At 31.9% G+C, this 17033-nt stretch overlaps 1 protein-coding gene across 1 annotated transcript; it reads left to right on the forward strand.

The window, feature by feature from the left end:
• The first annotated feature begins 15457 nt into the window (after positions 1-15457).
• On the forward strand, positions 15458-16527 carry LOC114076385. Its single transcript, XM_027915313.1, has 2 exons — positions 15458-15990; positions 16082-16527. The coding sequence occupies exons 1-2, from the start codon at positions 15640-15642 to the stop codon at positions 16208-16210; spliced, it is 480 nt and encodes a 159-aa protein (XP_027771114.1). The 5' UTR covers positions 15458-15639; the 3' UTR covers positions 16211-16527.
• The last annotated feature ends 506 nt before the right edge of the window (positions 16528-17033 follow it).

Here is a 17033-nt window from a genome sequence, read left to right on the forward strand (position 1 = left end):
AAATAGAACCAATGTAGGAGATGGTGAAAAAGAGATAATTAAGTGGTAGATATGAGAGCCGTGTATCTCATTGCTGACAATAAATTGGTCAGTCCGATGCAATGATTTCCAAAGAAGGATGGGGAGTTATTATTGTGGTGAAGAGTGATAAAAGTGACTTGTCCCTACTAGAACAATCATTGGTTGACGTGTGTACTATTGAACATGAAAGACTCTAGTGGTACTTAAGAGAGTGAGTAATTTCACCTCAAAAATTATTTAATTACAGTTTCATAAAAGTAACTAGATCAATGTTACGATCTAGAGTGACAACTCACAATCTTAATTTTGCATTTTTACTAATTATAATCGAGTTTTAGTTCTGTGCACAATAAAAATCAAATCTTTCAAACATTTACTTTCTGCAAGAATTTTAAAAATAAAGATCATTCATTTCATTATACCTTCGAGTAATCTTCCCTTCTCTATGAGATTTAACTCTAACCTTATTAGGTTCTATATTTAAACAACAATCGCTCTATACTTTATCGTAATTTAGGGATATCAAGATCGTGAGATTGAATCTCACCTCCTTATTTTTTATTTCTTTTATGAATTGAGTTTTTAAAGATACTGTGCATATTTTTTTTTGTCATTATAATAAGGCAAGATGTTTGTACGGCGGTACTCAAGTTTTATATATAAGATTGATATTTGTGTTGGAAAACGCAAATAAACACAATAATATATATGGTAAAAGTAATGGAAATAAAATGGAAAAATAATGACACTAAGAATTTTACGTGGAAACCCTTCTGAATGGGGGAAAAAATCACGGACCAAGAAGAACAATTGATATTACTATAGTAAGGAATTTTACACTGTGTAGTCACGAATACAATACTCAAAGTGACTACTACACAATCAAAAGGAAAAACATTCTTTTGGTTTCCACCTTACTAAAGTATCGCTCACACTCTATTTTTCTTCACAGACTATTTTTCTTGTATAGTCTATGGAATACCTCACTTTGCTCTCAAAAATGGTTTTTCTCTCTAATTTGGTGTGTTCTACAAATGAGCAAGAATGCTCTATTTATAGAAGAAATTTACAACTAATGATGTCACCAATGACATCATTAAAATACTTAAGTTTCAAACTTTGCAACTTAAGTAGTTATCTTGGTTGATTTAATTGGTATGTTATTATACCAAATTAAGACTTTGACAATTAATATGGGGCTGGAACCCCACAAATCTCCCCCTCCAGTCTCATTCACTGGAAGGAGGTATCTTCATCCTCTTTAGAGAGAGTCCATACCCACAAATTCTATGCATAACTAGAACTTGTCTTTCGGTATCGTCTTGGTCAGTATCTCTGCAAGATTTTCACTTGTGTGGATCTTTTTGACATGAAATGATTCACTCTCCACTTCCTCATGAATCCAATGATATTTGACTTTGATGTGTTTTGTTCTTGCATGATACATGAAGTTCTTACTCAAGTCTATTGCACTCTGGCTGTCACAATAGACAATATACTCCATCTGATTCAAACCAAGCTCTTGAAGAAATCGCTTTAACCATATCATCTCCTTGCCGGCTTCAGTAGCCGCAATATACTCATCTTCAGTTGTAGATAGTGCAACACACTTCTTCAACTTCGACTGCCATGATATAGCTCCCCCTGAAAAAGTAAGCAATATCCAGTGGTGAATTTTCTGTTATCAAGGTCACCTGCCATATCAACATCTGTATAGCCTTTCAAGATTGGATTTGATGCTCCAAAACACAAGCATTCATCTGAGATTCCTCTAAGATACCTGAGTATCCACTTCACAGCTTCCCAATGCTCTTTTCTCAGATTGTGGAGAAATCTACTGACAACACCAACTGCGTGAGCAATATCAGGTCTAGTGCATACCATTGCATACATTAGACTTCCAACGATGGACGAATATGAAACTTTTGTCATGTTCTCTTTTTCCTCCCTAGTTGTAGGACACATCTTCTTGCTCAACTTCATATGACCAGCAAGAGGTGTACTAACAGGCTTAGCATTCTTCATATTGATGCGCTCTCGTACACGTTCAATGTACTTCTTCTGGGACAAATTAATCTTCCTTTTATCTCTGAGACGAGTAATTCTTATGCCCAAAAGTTGCTTGGCATGACCCAAGTCTTTCATAGAAAAAGACTTACACAACTCTTTCTTCAGCTCGTCAATCTTGAAAGTATTCTTGCCCACAATCAACATATCATCCACATACAGCAAAAGGATGATAAAATCATTGTCAGAAAAATTTTGTACAAATACACAATGATCTGAAGAAGTCTTCTTATAGCCTTGCTCATCCATAATAGATTCAAACTTGTTGTACCACTGTCTAGGAGCTTGATTAGGCCATATAGACTCTTTCTGACTTTGCACACAAAATTTTCTTTACCATCTACTTAGAAGCCCTCAGGTTGTTCCATACAAATCTCCTCTTCTAGGTCACTACGAAGGAAAGCTGTCTTCACATTTATCTGCTCATTCTCTAAATTAAGACTAGTATCCAAACCTAGATTGTATGAATCGAGGACATTTTCACAACATGAGAAAATATTTCGTCAAAGTCAATACCCTTCCTTTGACCGAATTCCTTAACAACCAATCTAGCTTTGTACCTGGGCTTCAAGTTGTGTTCTTCAACTTTAACTTTGAACACCCACTTGTTCTTCAAATCTCTCATTCCCTTGGGCAATTTTACCAACTCATAAGTGTGGTTCTCATACATAGACTTCATCTCATCTTGCATGGATTCCATCCATTGATCCTTGTGCTCATCTTCCATGGCCTCCTCATAACATTCAGGTTCTCCCGCGTCAGTGAGTAACTCATACTCATTGGGTGAATAACGGGAGGAAGGAAGTCATTGTCTTATGGACCTCCGAAGCGAAATATTTAATTCGTCCACAACTTCATGAGCAACTGGATCATCAATAACAATATCATTGTTATTATCAACATCAACATGTTTATTCGATACATGATTTTGGGCATCACCATGATTATCAAGCCCAACAACATCATGCATACTTGTGTGAGAAACGTCATCATGAACTATACCATCAAAACTTGAAGATTCTACCTTCTTCGCTTTGTCAAAATCTTTAATTATTTGATTCTCCATGAAAATAATATCACGGCTTCTCACAAATTTCTTTTCAATTGGATCATATAGCCTGTAACCAAATTAGGGGTGGCAGGGGGACCGGGATGTCCCACCTCGGCCCGCATCCCGACCCGACCCGCTTCGCGCCCGTCCCATCCCCTTACGTTTAGGGGGTTTAAGGGGTGGGGGATGAGGGGACGGGTCAGGGTCCGGTTCACCCCTGCGTCCCGATCGACCCGGCCCGGTTGAACCGGTCGGTTCGCGGGATCCCCTCTTTTAATGTTACCGTTTTAATCCGTTGGGGAAACGGCTAGTGGGCCCCCCAACGAATTTTCACCCCTTTTGTGTTCCCAAACACCCCCTACCACCCCCCTACTTTTAAAACTTTTTTTAAACCCTCAAGTTATAATAATTACGCTTTAACTCATTTTTAATATTGTAAATACACCTATCCCATACTATTTCTTACAAAAGCATCTATTCTCATTTCTCTCATCTATTTTTCTATATCCTCTCAACTCTCAACTCTCAAGTGTCAATCTTAATTTCTGTTTCATTTTAATTCTCATATTATTATAATCCATATATTTCAATATTCAATTCAAAATTTTCATATTATATCAATATATATAATTATATTATCTCATATTTGTTATCAAGTATTGGTTGGAGTTTCAAATTACAAGTTACAACAAACCACAAGCTTCAATAATCGATTTAACGTCTGCTATTAATGCAGATGTTTGGTACATTCGTTTCATAATAATTATATTTTATTTTTCGTCTTTACTTTTGTGTTATTATTATTTTTATATTACACTTTATATATAATTAAGTATGAGTTCCAGCAAAAAAAATAGCGTTAAAGAAAAAGAGAAAGCACAAGATAACGAAGAATTATTTAATTTTGGTAAAAAAAATAGTAAAGAAAAAAAGAGTAGTAAAAGTGGTGGTACTTCATGTAAATCAACGAGTAGATTTAGATTTAACATAAATGATTCTACTTATGTTGATGATACTCCATATGATATTGATTCAAATGTTCAACTCGATCACGAAAGTTTAGAACGACACGTTATGGTAATATTAATCCTAATGTTAATGAAAATTCAGGTGAAAAAGTAGAAGCTGATTTGGGAGAAGAGGAGTTAGAAGAAACACCTACTAGTCCGGTGACAGAAGTTCCAAATGAGACTATCAATTTACCGGAGCAAAATTTTGGACATCCACCCCTTATACCTCCCACAAGGGAGAAGGTGAAGTATCAACGCCCTAAAACTTCTATTGTGTGGCAATTTATGACTTTCGATAAAGAAAATAGTGTTGCTATTTGTAATAAGTGTAAGCAACCTTTTAAACATAAAGGTGGGGGTCAAGGAGGAACGGGGGGATTAAATAGACATTTGTTATCTTGTGTGCCAATCCAATATAAAGAAGCTAAAGCATTAGCCAATAGAAAAAAGGAAATTTCAATTAATGAATTTGATATTACCGGTAATGCATAGATAGGGGCTTCTAACATGGTTCAAGAAACATTAGATCTTTTTAAACCCGCTGGTCCAATAACACAACGTAAATATAATAAGGAATTAGATCGAGAAAATTTAGCTAAAATGGTTTCTGTTTGGTGATTTGCCTTATAGTTTTCCTTCAAATCCCGGTTTTATTGAATATATTCAACAAACTTATAATCCGGATTATAGAGGCTTTTCAAGAAATACTGTTAAATATGATGTTTTTGAATTTCAAGGTAAACATTGTCAATTTCTTCGTTGTATATTTAGCATATTAGATAGTAGAGTGTCTATAACTTCGGACATGGGTCGTAGTGTTAATGGAAATGATTATTTAACTATTACTGCACATTGGATTGATCATAATTGGAATTTGCAAAAAAGAATTATAGGTTATAAACTATGTTTAGAGAAAAAAACTGGTGCATGTTTAGCTTCAAATATTTTAAGTGTTTTAGATTATTACATGATTATAGATAAAATAATGTCTGTCGCATTAGATAATGCATCTAAAAATACAAATGCTGCAAAAATATTAAAAGTTAGATTATGTCCAATTGACAATAATTTTTTTTTCATGTTAGATGTGTTGCACATATATTAAATTTAGTTTTACAAGATGGTATTTCATTATTTGATTGTGATAGCGTAAAAGTTGAATATGTCGTTACCTGAATTTTTCATACAAACAATGCTGCTAGAATTAGGAAATTTAATGAGCGTTGTTTACTATGTGAATTTTCACCTAGAAAAATTCCAAAACATATTAAAACAAGGTGGAATTCTCTTTACGAAATGCTTTCGGTTGCTTACAAATATAGAAGACCCATACAAATGGTTTTTAATGCTCATAATGCTGACCCATTAGATAGAATTTGTGATGAAGATTGGGAAAAAACTAAAGAACTATTACAATTTTTAAGACTTTTTTATGATGCTACTATCACGTTTTCTGGAATTTATTATCCTACTATTTCATCCATATTAATAAATATTTGTGCTCTTACAATTCAATTTTGTAAATATAAAAAAATAGATAAATTTAGAGTTGCAATTGAAGGTATGATTGAAAAATTTTAAAAATATTTTTTTCCTATTCCTCAAGTTTTTTTAACAGCTACTTTACTTCATCCTGCTTATAAATTACAAGGTGTGCAAGATCTTGTTGACACTTTTTATGAAACTTTAGAAATTTTACCGGAAGAAATTCCAAATTGTCAAACGTGTAAGTCTAGCATAAAAGTAGAAGCAAAACTGTTGTATGAAAAATGTAGAACTACGGAAAATTTTTAAGGAGAAGTTGGTCAAACTTCTAATGTTGAGATTGATTTGTTACTTCCAATTTCAACTTATATGCGAGGTATTCTTGGTCTTAATTCTATTAACCGTGATGATTTTGAAGAATATCTTAATCAATCTTTAGAAGTATTGGAAATCAAAGATGGCAATGAAGATTTATTAGGATGGTGAAGTAGGCGAAGCGATGCATTTCCAACTTTGAGCAAAATGGTTCGTGATGTTCTAGCTATTCAAGCTTCATCAGTTACATCGGAGGCTGCTTTAAGTGCGGCAAGTTTTTAAATTGGTGATCATAGAAATTCATTGGCGGAAGACAGTTTGGAAACAACAGTTTTATTTAGAGACTGATGCAATGCCGAAAGGAGGAATAACAATTTGCCAAAGTTAAGTAAAAAACAAGCAAGTTGGATCAAAACACAAATTGAATGCAGTGATGATGAATTAGAGGCACAAGAATTTCTAGCAAGTTTGCCAATACCGGAGGATATCACCATCGATATGATGCGACAATTAGAATTAAATTTTAAAGGAGAAAACAGATATTTTTAGATTACATTCTAGAACTAATTGAAACAGAACCCTTCCTAGAAGGTGGCTGCGTAAAGTTAGTTACTCATCTAATATCTGTAACAAATATTAGTTATACGTATGAGAACTTATTGAAACAGAACCCTTCCTAGAAGGTGGCTGCGTAGATTAGTTACTCCACTAATATTTGTTAATTGTAACTTCTAAGTTCTATTGAATATATTTGAAGGTTTTAACTTTTGTTCAAGTTTTTTTATACAATTATTGTTTTGAATTTTAATTTTAATATAAACAATTAAATAAATACTAAAGTACTAAACTAACTTTAAAATGCTTAATTTAAAGTTTATAATTTACATTACTTTAAAAAATTTAAATTACAAATTTAAACTTCTCAAATTTGAAATTTAAAACTTTAAAGTTGAAACTTGAAATTTGAAACATGAATCTTGAAATTTGAAAATTGAAACTTTAAATTTCAAAATTTATTTTGATATTTGAAAATCAAAAATTAAATTTAAAATTTATTAGCTAAAGACGTATAATTTCAATACAAATATATAAGTATTTAAAAAAAAAATCCCCCGTCCCGTCCCGTCCTGTCCTGTAAATCCCATCCCATCCTGTATATATAGTGGGACGGGATGGGACCTATTTTTGTCCCCCAAATCCCGGTTCTGGTCCAAATCCCCTCTCCCCGTCCCCTGTCCCGTTTCGTCCCCCAGTCCCCGTCCCCGTACCGTTGCCAGCCGTAAACCAAATTCATCTAGGCTATATTTAATGAAGATGCATTGTCTTGTCTTGGCATCTAACTTTGATCTCTGATCTTTCAACACATGTACAAAAGTTTTGCAACCAAATACTCTCAAATGGTCATAGGAAATATCCTTTCCATACCAAACACTATTTGGTACATCACTTTGCAAAGCAACAACAGGAGATAGATTGATAACATGTGCATCGGTCAATAAAGCCTCAACCCAAAATGTGTTCGGCAACTTTCATCCTCTCAGCCAAACCATTAAGCTGAGGAGTCTTGGGAGGAGTCTTCTGGTGTCTAATACCTTGATGCTTGCAGTATTCGTCAAATGGTCCAAAATATTCACCACCATTATTAGTACGAATATATTTCAGTTTCTTTCCAGTTTCTCTTTCAACTGAAGCCTGAAACTGCTTGAAGACACCTAACACTTGGTCTTTAGTCTTCAATACATAGACCCAACCTTTTCTCGAGCAATCATTAATGAAAGTGACAAAGTAGAGTGCACCACTCAATGTCTTTGTCTTCATTGGACCACATAAATAAGAGTGCACCAACTCAAGCAATTCTGTCTTTCTCAAAGGAGGGTACGACTTAAAGGAAACTCTATTTTGTTTACCAGCCAAGCAGTGCTCACACTTTTCTAATTTAGCACTTTGGAAATTTGACAATAATTTCTTCTTGGCTATATCATTAAGTCCTTTCTTACTGATGTGGCTAAGCCTCTTGTGCCATAATGTTGAAAAGTTATCGCTCTCAACCGCATTCATCATATCAACGCAAGCAGAGACCATAGTCCAGTATAGACCACGGCGTTTGTTACCACGAGCCATAACCAAGGAACGCTTAATGAGCTTCCATTTTCCATCACTGTTGGTACTAACATATCCTTCATCATCTAAAACACCAACGTAAATCAGGTGCAAACGAACATCAGGAGCATGTTTCATATTGTTCAAAACTAGTTTAGTTCCAATACTAGTTTCCAAACAAATTGTACCAATATCAACCATCCTGGAAACAGTCTCATTACCCATACTCAAGGTTCCAAAATCACCAGGAGTATAGGATGAGAAAAAATTCTTCCTTGATGTCACACGAGATGCGACACCAGTGTCCACAACCCATCTTGACTCATCACAAGCAATATTTATCATATCCCTTCAAGGATAGTAACAAGATCATCGATGGTAACGATGGCTAGGCAATTTTCATTGCCATCTTCTTTAGTTTCCTCTTTTTTTTCTTCTCCCTCTTCAACTTCTTGCAGAACTTCTTTGTGTGCCCTTTCATGCCACAATTATAGCACTCAATATCCTTAAGCCTGCCTCTGATTTGCTCCTATTTTGTTCTCTATACTGAGAACCACGAGTTTTGTTTCTCCCCCTGGGGTCAGTTATCAGGACATCCGACGAAGAAGAACCTTGATTTTTTCTTCTCATATCTTCGTTCAAGACACTACTCATGGCAGAATTCATAGAGATCACCCATCCGTAGCAGAATTTGACAATGAAGTTTTAAATGTTTCCCAAGAGTCTGGTAGGGAACCAAGTAGAAGTAAGCCTTGAATTTCTTCATCAAATTTGATGCCCATAGCAGATAATTGGTTCATGATCCCCTGAAAATTATTCAGATGGTCTGTCATCGGAGAACCATCATGATATTTTAAACTCAACATCTGCTTTATTAAGGACATTTTGTTATAGCCAGTCTTTTGAGCATACAAACTTTCAAGATGCTCCCATAGAATTCGAGCATGTGTCTCCCCAGAAATATGGTTCAACACATTATCGTAGACCCATTGCCTAATGAATCCATAAACCTGTCTGTGCAACAGATTTCACTCTTCATCTATTTTATTATCTGGCTTTAGAGTGGTAAATACTGGTTTGTAAAAGTTCTTGACATAAAGAAGATTTTCCATTTTCCCCTTCCAAATGACATAATTAACACCATTCAAAGTAACCATTCTACTTGTGTTGGCTTTCATTGTTTTTCCCCAAGAAATATTGTTATCGCAAATCAAAGTAAATATTTTCTGATGTGGAAGTTCAGACTGTGCTGCAACCACAAAGCATACTCAGATAAAACTTTGGCTCTGATACCAGTTTGTTGGGAAAACGCAGATAAACACAACAATATATATGATAAAAGTAATGAAAATAAAATGGAAAAATAACGACACCAAGAATTTTACGTGTAAACCCTCTAAATAAAGGAAAAAACACGGACCAAGAGGAGCAACTGATATTACAATAATAAGGAATTTTACATTGTGTAGTCACGAATACAATATTCAAAGTGACTACTACGCACTCAAAAGGAACAACACTCTTTTGGTTTCCACCTTACTAAAATATCGCTCACACACTATTTTTCTTCACACACTATTTTTCTTGTATAGTCTATGGAATACCTCACTTTACTCTCAAAATGGTTTTTCTCTCTAATTTGGTGTGTTCTACAAATGATCAAGAATGCTCTATTTATAGAAGAAATTTACAACTAATGATGTCACCAATGACATCATGAAAATACTTGAGTTTCATACTTTGCAACTTAAGTAGTTATCTTGATAAATTTAGTTGGTAAGTTATTGTACCAAATTAAGACTTGGACAATTAATATGGGGCTGGAACTCACAATTTGAACTCTCTATATAAACCCAATGATTTAATGATGAAATTAATAAAACCCCAATGATTTAATGATGAAATTAATAAAACAATCATATTCGAAAAATGGCTTCAACTCGTTTGGTACAGCTCTCACTATTGCTCCTTCTTTTGCTTGTCTTAGGGCACCCCTCCTTTGCTCATACTCACTTAGGTAATAAACTCTATATTTTTCTTTTCCTTTCTCCTTCTTGTGCAATTTACTAATTTTTTCACTCAAAAGTATTTGAGAGTTATTTTTAGAGATATTTCTATTGAAATCGATTAGAAAAAATAATAGTAAGGTTTACATATGGAAAAATTAAGAAGAAATTTTTCACTATTACAATGAAAATCTATTTTCTAGGGTATATTTTCCTGTTAATTAGTTAAGGGAAAAACAAATGGAAAAAAATACTATTCTATAACACAAAATTTTCAATGGATAAAAACCTTTGTTTTCAATAGTTTGAATTGGAAGTTACATTTATAGAGAAAAAAACAAAGAAAATGTTTTCTGAAAAATATTTTTTCAAGGTGTTTAATTAGAGATATTTTAAATATTGATAGTATATTATGATATTAGCAAATCGAATGGTGTTTTCACTAAACTTTTGAGTAGTGAAGATTAATGATAATATGATTTAAAGTCAAAATTATAGTTAAGATATATCATATCAAATACATCCTAATTAAGAGCAATATATGTACATTTGTTTGTTGTTTTTTTTCTATAAATTTTTAGTCCTCTATGCAGGAATACCAAGGAGGACTGGAGGAAGAAAAATGTTGGCAAATCAATTTTCTAAAAAGGAAAATAATATATCATTTCAAAGTATTCCCAATATTTCAGGTAGTATTCTAGTTTACTCCATTTTAAGCTTTTAAATAATATGTTGTCCCTCTTTAAAAAAAGAATTTTTGCTTGTATATTTTTCATATATATGACTTGTGGAATGCTGGTTATAATTATTTCTATGCTTTTTGTATGTATACTGTGTTTCACCATTCTTTTTAATGTTATTGTCGTATAATTTTTTACAGGAAATATTGATGAAGTTGATAGAAATAATGTCCCTCTTAAAAAAAATCACATGAAAGTTGAGGTTATTAATTTCTATCCCTACATTCAACAACCCAAACTTGTTTTACATTTGATAATAATATACAAGTCAACTGGAAAAAAAAATAGTACAATTTATGTTAATTCTAGATACCTCCCTTCAGGTTTATATCTTGATAATACTAATATCAAATATGGTAAGTTTGGAAGGCTAGACAAATTTAGTAACTTAAATTAGTTTGGTTAAAAGAAATAAAAATAAAGAAGCCAAATGCAATATATCAAATTTAAAAGAAGGCAAGCATTGTAAAAGTAAACAAAAAGGAAGGTCTCCTAAATTAATATTTTAGATATTTTTCACAATATTAAATTATCTGGGATTTCCAAAAGGCTGCATATGCCAGGATAAATCTTTTTATATTTTATATTTTTTTTTATGTTATAGCATAAATAGGATGTCTCCTACATCATTTATAATCATGCTCACAGACATATAATAAGAATTCTCTATAATAGTCATTCTTCATAATGATCCTATAACAATGACCCTATAACAATCACATTCTTTTTGTAAATCAATGTCTCATGCTATATTTATATTATATTATATTATACTCCATTCGACCATAATTGTTTATTAAGATAAGATCATGTACTCTTTTTAAGTAAAATTTAATACAAGGTGTAATTTAACTAATATAACCTTACTAGCAACAATATCAAAAGTCTACATAACTTTTCAATTGAACAAAATGGAGTAATTGTTAAGGACAAAATTGAAAAAAATAACTAATTATTTCTTGATTATTAAAATTGACAATTAATCTTAAACATCTATTTTTAGTATATCTATCAAACATTTATGAACGGAGGGAGTATTATATATTTAGTAACATTTCCCTATAACAATCACATTCTTTTTTGTAAAATCAATGCCTCATGCTATATTTATATTATATTAAATTATATGATATACTCCCTCCGTCCGAAATTGTTTGTCATATTGCGCTTATCGAAAGTCAGTTTGATTAATTTTCAAAGGTAAATTGGATCACATTAATTCGATCTTTTAAGTAAAACAATTAGATATTCTAAAAAATATATGAAAAGTACTATAAATTATAATTTTTTGTATATCAATATGAAGAAAAAATACATCTTAAAATGTTAGTCAAAGTTTTTATAATTTAACTTTAAAAATAGAAATCATGACAAACAATTTCGGATGGAGAAAGCATTTAGTAACATTTCCCTATAACAATCACATAGTATTGAGACAAATGATTTTGTAATAAAAAGATTTGCAAGTCAATGGTCAAGTCAATTCAATATTATGATAGGTGGAAAAAGTTGAGCCCAAAGCAGAATCAACTATGAAGGCACATCAACATGAGGGAGCTAATAAGAAATATGTTACAAAGGAGTTTGTTGAAGTGGCAAATTTGATGTGGTAAGATTATAGTGGAAGGGCTAGGCCACGACGCAAGCCTCCAGTCCATAATTACAATCCTACAACTAAACATTAATTAGAAACATTTTAATTTTATATTTAACTTTTTAATTAAGTATGTAATTAAGTGGTGATTAGATTTAGTTAATTTGGGACTCATCACAATTTTGAACTCTATAAGTGGTTTGCCCCTCCAATAGTATAAATTATAAGGGGCGGTATTTATAATTAGTGACCTACCTATTTAGTAATTAGCTTAGCTTGTTCCAGTATATATAAGATGGTTGAATTGTTTTGGCACTCTACATTTGGTTACATTTCTTTGTTTTATTAAGTATTGATTATTCTCTCACTAATTAACATTTGCTACTCTCCGGAATGAACGTTTCAATGCTTTTCAATAGGCTACACCTTCCCTGATTCAGCCCATAATTGCAACAACTCTGATGTTGTCATTATTAAAAAAAAAAATATACATGATAAGATATCTGATGTTGAAATTTTGTATATCTAATCGAGTTCAGTTCAGATCCGCTTCGTATTAGTCAATAAAAAATCATATGGTAAAGATGAGTAAGGTTAGAGGAATCACATTAATTGGTAACCTAGGAAAAAGACTTAATTACCATAAACAAGGGTGAAGTTGTCATAGTGTGGTCGTGAAAGTATGTTATTTCTATTTAGTTATTGCCATGCTATTGATTACGATAAGGGAAAAGGTTTCTTTGTGTAAATTAAGAGTATTAAATTGATCAAGATTAATGTAAGCACTTAAGTAAAAAATTTGTTGATTGGTCTTGTGGCGTACTTATAATTGGTAACGTGCTTGTTGATGCTTGAGAACCCATGAATTAATTTATTGATTGATGGGTAGGATGGCAGCAGAGCGGGGTGGATTTAATTAAGGTTATGTGGGATGGGGCAGATTTAAGGTTGTGTGGAGTAGGTGGGGTGTGGGGCGGATTGAAGAAGATTTTTTTAAAAAACTAATGAGGGGTAGGGCGAGTTACGGGTATATGTGATTTTATGTGGGCTTAAACTTGTTTTTAAATTTGTAAAAATTAGGTAAATGACATACTATAAATGACAAATTACATTCTATCCTATAATATCAATATTTACCAAAAATTCCTTCTTTTTGAAAAATCCGGATACTTTATAAAACAAAATGATACGTAAATAGAAATGGCCGGATACTTAATTAGTTTTTTTATGTTAACTGTTACGGCGCAAAAAAGGGTAACAACTTTCCCATGATTTATGTTAATTTATAACAAGATTACTGTCAAATTTGCATAGAAAACGTACTAATTTATTGCATTATTCAATTTCATAATATTAAAAAATTCAGATTTGGAATCAGAAAAAAAATGAATTTGCGTAAAAAAAAATTCTGAAACGCCGATTCTGAATCTTCAAAGATGAATATTTCGATCTTGTTGCGACATTCTAGAATATGGCAAAGTGATGTTATGTATGAGCGATACAAAAGTGATGGGATAGTGGTTGGTGAAAATATTTCGTTCATGAATCTTATTTCAGCAATTGCGGCTGAGCTGAGTATTAACGAATTGAAAAAAATATATAGGTTAGATATGTTATTGAAAGGAATTCGTCTCCATTGTGTATTCGGACTGATATGGGTGTAAAATTGTATATAGAAATTAAGAAACATGAGGCTGGGTTCGAAACTTATCCTTTATGCATTGATACTTCAAATAAAGGTGTTGAAGAGATAATAAATTTTGATGCAACAACAGGTGTCATCATGTGTGTTGAGGGTGAAAAAAGCGACACAAAGGCTCTCAATATTGTTGAATCATCAATTGATGATGCATATTACATACCGGAAATGGATTTTGATAAGTATTTATCAGACACCAATAATTGAGTTGTGGAAGAGAATCAAATGTATAAGGATAAGTCAACTCTGAAGGCGGTAATGAAAAATTACAAAATAAAGAATAGTTTCAACTTTAAAGTTAAAAGATCTGATAACAAAAGGTATGTTTTCAATTTATATGTTAATATTTTTAATAATATATAATTTTTTTATAATATGTTTAGTATGATACATTAATATTATATGTTGCGTGTAGTTTTCTGTGTAATATGATTTAATCGTAATGATGTTTTTCACATTTTGAATGTTAAAATCAGTAAATGTAATATTTCTGATCAATTTACAAAATAAGTTATCAAGATGTTACATATTTATTATGAAGTATCATTTCTGTTGTGAAAATGAAATAAAGTATCGTTTTCTAATTTTTTTTCTTTTTTATTTATTAAAACAGTCAACCTTAGCAAATAAGCAATATATATATTTTTTTATTGTAGCTACGTATTAGTTTGTCATTCAGATGATTGTTGTTGAAATTTGAAGGCAACTGTTAGGAAGAATTCAGAAATATTCATAGTGAGATACTTTAATAGTGAACATACCTGTCCATTAAGAGATAGATTATTAAGCAAGGTACAAGCCATAGTTGGGTTTTTTAGATGTGACAGCACCTAAATTAGGGAATCATAAAAGAAAACATACTCCGAGTGATATAATTGATGATATCAGAAAAATGTATGGCGTTGAGATTTCTTATCAACAAGCACGGCGCGCAAAAGAACGTGCATTGAAACTTATAAGAGGTAAACCTGTTGATGGATACATAAGCATGCCAAGATACATATATATGCTTGAAACTATGTATCAAATTCATGCACAAGGATGCATAAGTCTGAATACAACGAATTTATATATCTTTTCATATATTTAAGGCCAATGATGAGAGGATTTGAGTTCTGTAGGCCAGTTGTTGTTGTTGATGCTTCACATCTTAGTGGATCTTATCGAGGTACATTTGTGTCTGCTAGTACACTCGATGGAGCAGGTATGACATGTTGTTTATGAATTTATTTTATTATTTTCTAATATTAAGTAGTTATTTAGTATATGTTGTTTTGTGTTTATATATTAAGGATGCATATTGCCTTTGGCGTACGGAATTGTTGACACAAAAAATGATTGTTCATGGACATGGTTCTTTCAACAATTTAAGAATGCATTTAGTGAGAGAAAAAAAATGTGTGTTATATCTGACAGAAATGAAAGCATAAAGAAAGGTGTGAGTATTGTTTATCCAACTGTTCCTCATTTTGCATACATATGGCACCTCTGGAAAAATGTGTGTTCAAACTTTAGGAGAAGCAGGACATTCTAAGTGATCTATTTTATTCAATGGCTAAGTCTTATAGAAAAGATGATTTTGAAAAATTGATGGCTAAATTGGATAAAATAGATGGAAGAGTAAAAAAGTATCTTCAAGATGCTGGGTATGAAAGGTGGTCTAGGTCTCACGCAACAGTAAACCGTGGGAGAATGATGACTTCAAATATAGCTGAATGTATCAATGGTTGCCTTGTTGATGCACGACAACTACCTATTATAGATTTTTCGGAGGTAGTTAGAATTCTATTTGGTTCTTGGAATTGCAAAAATAGAGACATAGTTTCTTATACAAAAGAAACATTTGGCAGAAGATTTGAAGAAATATTGATTTTAAACGCACCAAAAAGTGCAAAAATGAAGGTACATACTTGCTTTGTATTTATTATTTTATTGTTAAACAAAAATGAAAAAAAAAACTTGTTGATTGTCTCTATTTTTTAAAAAATAGCAGGTTGTTGCATCTTCTGAGTTTATTTTTTCAGTGTATGAAGGTGGGATTAGATACATTGTTTGTCTTGAGAGGAAAACTTGTTCACGTGAAAGATTTCAACATGACGAGATACCTGTCCACATGCAATAGCCGTCTTGAAGAAGAAGAATATAACATATGTACACCCCTAGTGCTCTGATTATTATAAACACGATGCATTAACAAATACTTATGCAATTTCAATAGAATTAATGCCAGACAAAAGAGAATGGAATGCTCCGGACTCTGTTTAGGAAGAAGTGGTCTTGTCACTTAGATACAAAATGATGCTTGGGACACCAAGAAAAAAGAGAAAGAAAAATTCAGATGAAAAGATAACAACAAAAACGAATTGTTGTGGACGTTGTGGTCAAGAAGGTCATAATAAAAGAACATGTACCTTCTTTCCAAAAGATTCTTGATTTATATTTTTTTAGTATCTTTGATGTGTAATAATGTTTCTGGATATTTTTAATTTGCTAATAATATGTGAATATTTTTTTATTTGATGTGATTAATAGCATGTGAATGATTTAAGCTTCAAAATTTGATTTGATACTAAATATATCAAATTTTAACTGTATTATATTATGTGCAAAGACATTTACAAATTTATAAAAATTTATAACTTGTGTAATCTCAATTACATAAAATGGTAAACGTATAATGGATCTGATAACAAAAATTTGTTATCCCATTCAAAACAATAATTGATATCAAATATTTATAGCTTATTATATGATATGTAATTCTTAACGATACTAAATATATTATGTTCAGAATGTGGTATGAATTAATAAAGCTATACAAATTGATTTTTTTATGTTGCTAACACGTGACATATTATATGTTTTGTGTATCTAATTATAATATAGTATCATACATTTTGATTTGCACGAAAAATACGACATTTTGGAGTAACTTATTTTGTATA

Source organism: Solanum pennellii, chromosome 3, assembly GCF_001406875.1.
Source record: "Solanum pennellii chromosome 3, SPENNV200".
Lineage (NCBI taxonomy): Eukaryota > Viridiplantae > Streptophyta > Magnoliopsida > Solanales > Solanaceae > Solanum > Solanum pennellii.

What these genes read in the sequence shown, in the direction of transcription:
- LOC114076385 (XM_027915313.1), top strand. Translation starts at nt 15,640, where the DNA reads ATGGCTAAGTCTTATAGAAAAGATGATTTTGAAAAATTGATGGCTAAA. An exon ending in CAAAAAGTGCAAAAATGAAG is followed by an intron (nt 15,991 to 16,081) that starts GTACATACTTGC and finishes AAAAAATAGCAG; the next exon opens with GTTGTTGCATCTTCTGAGTT.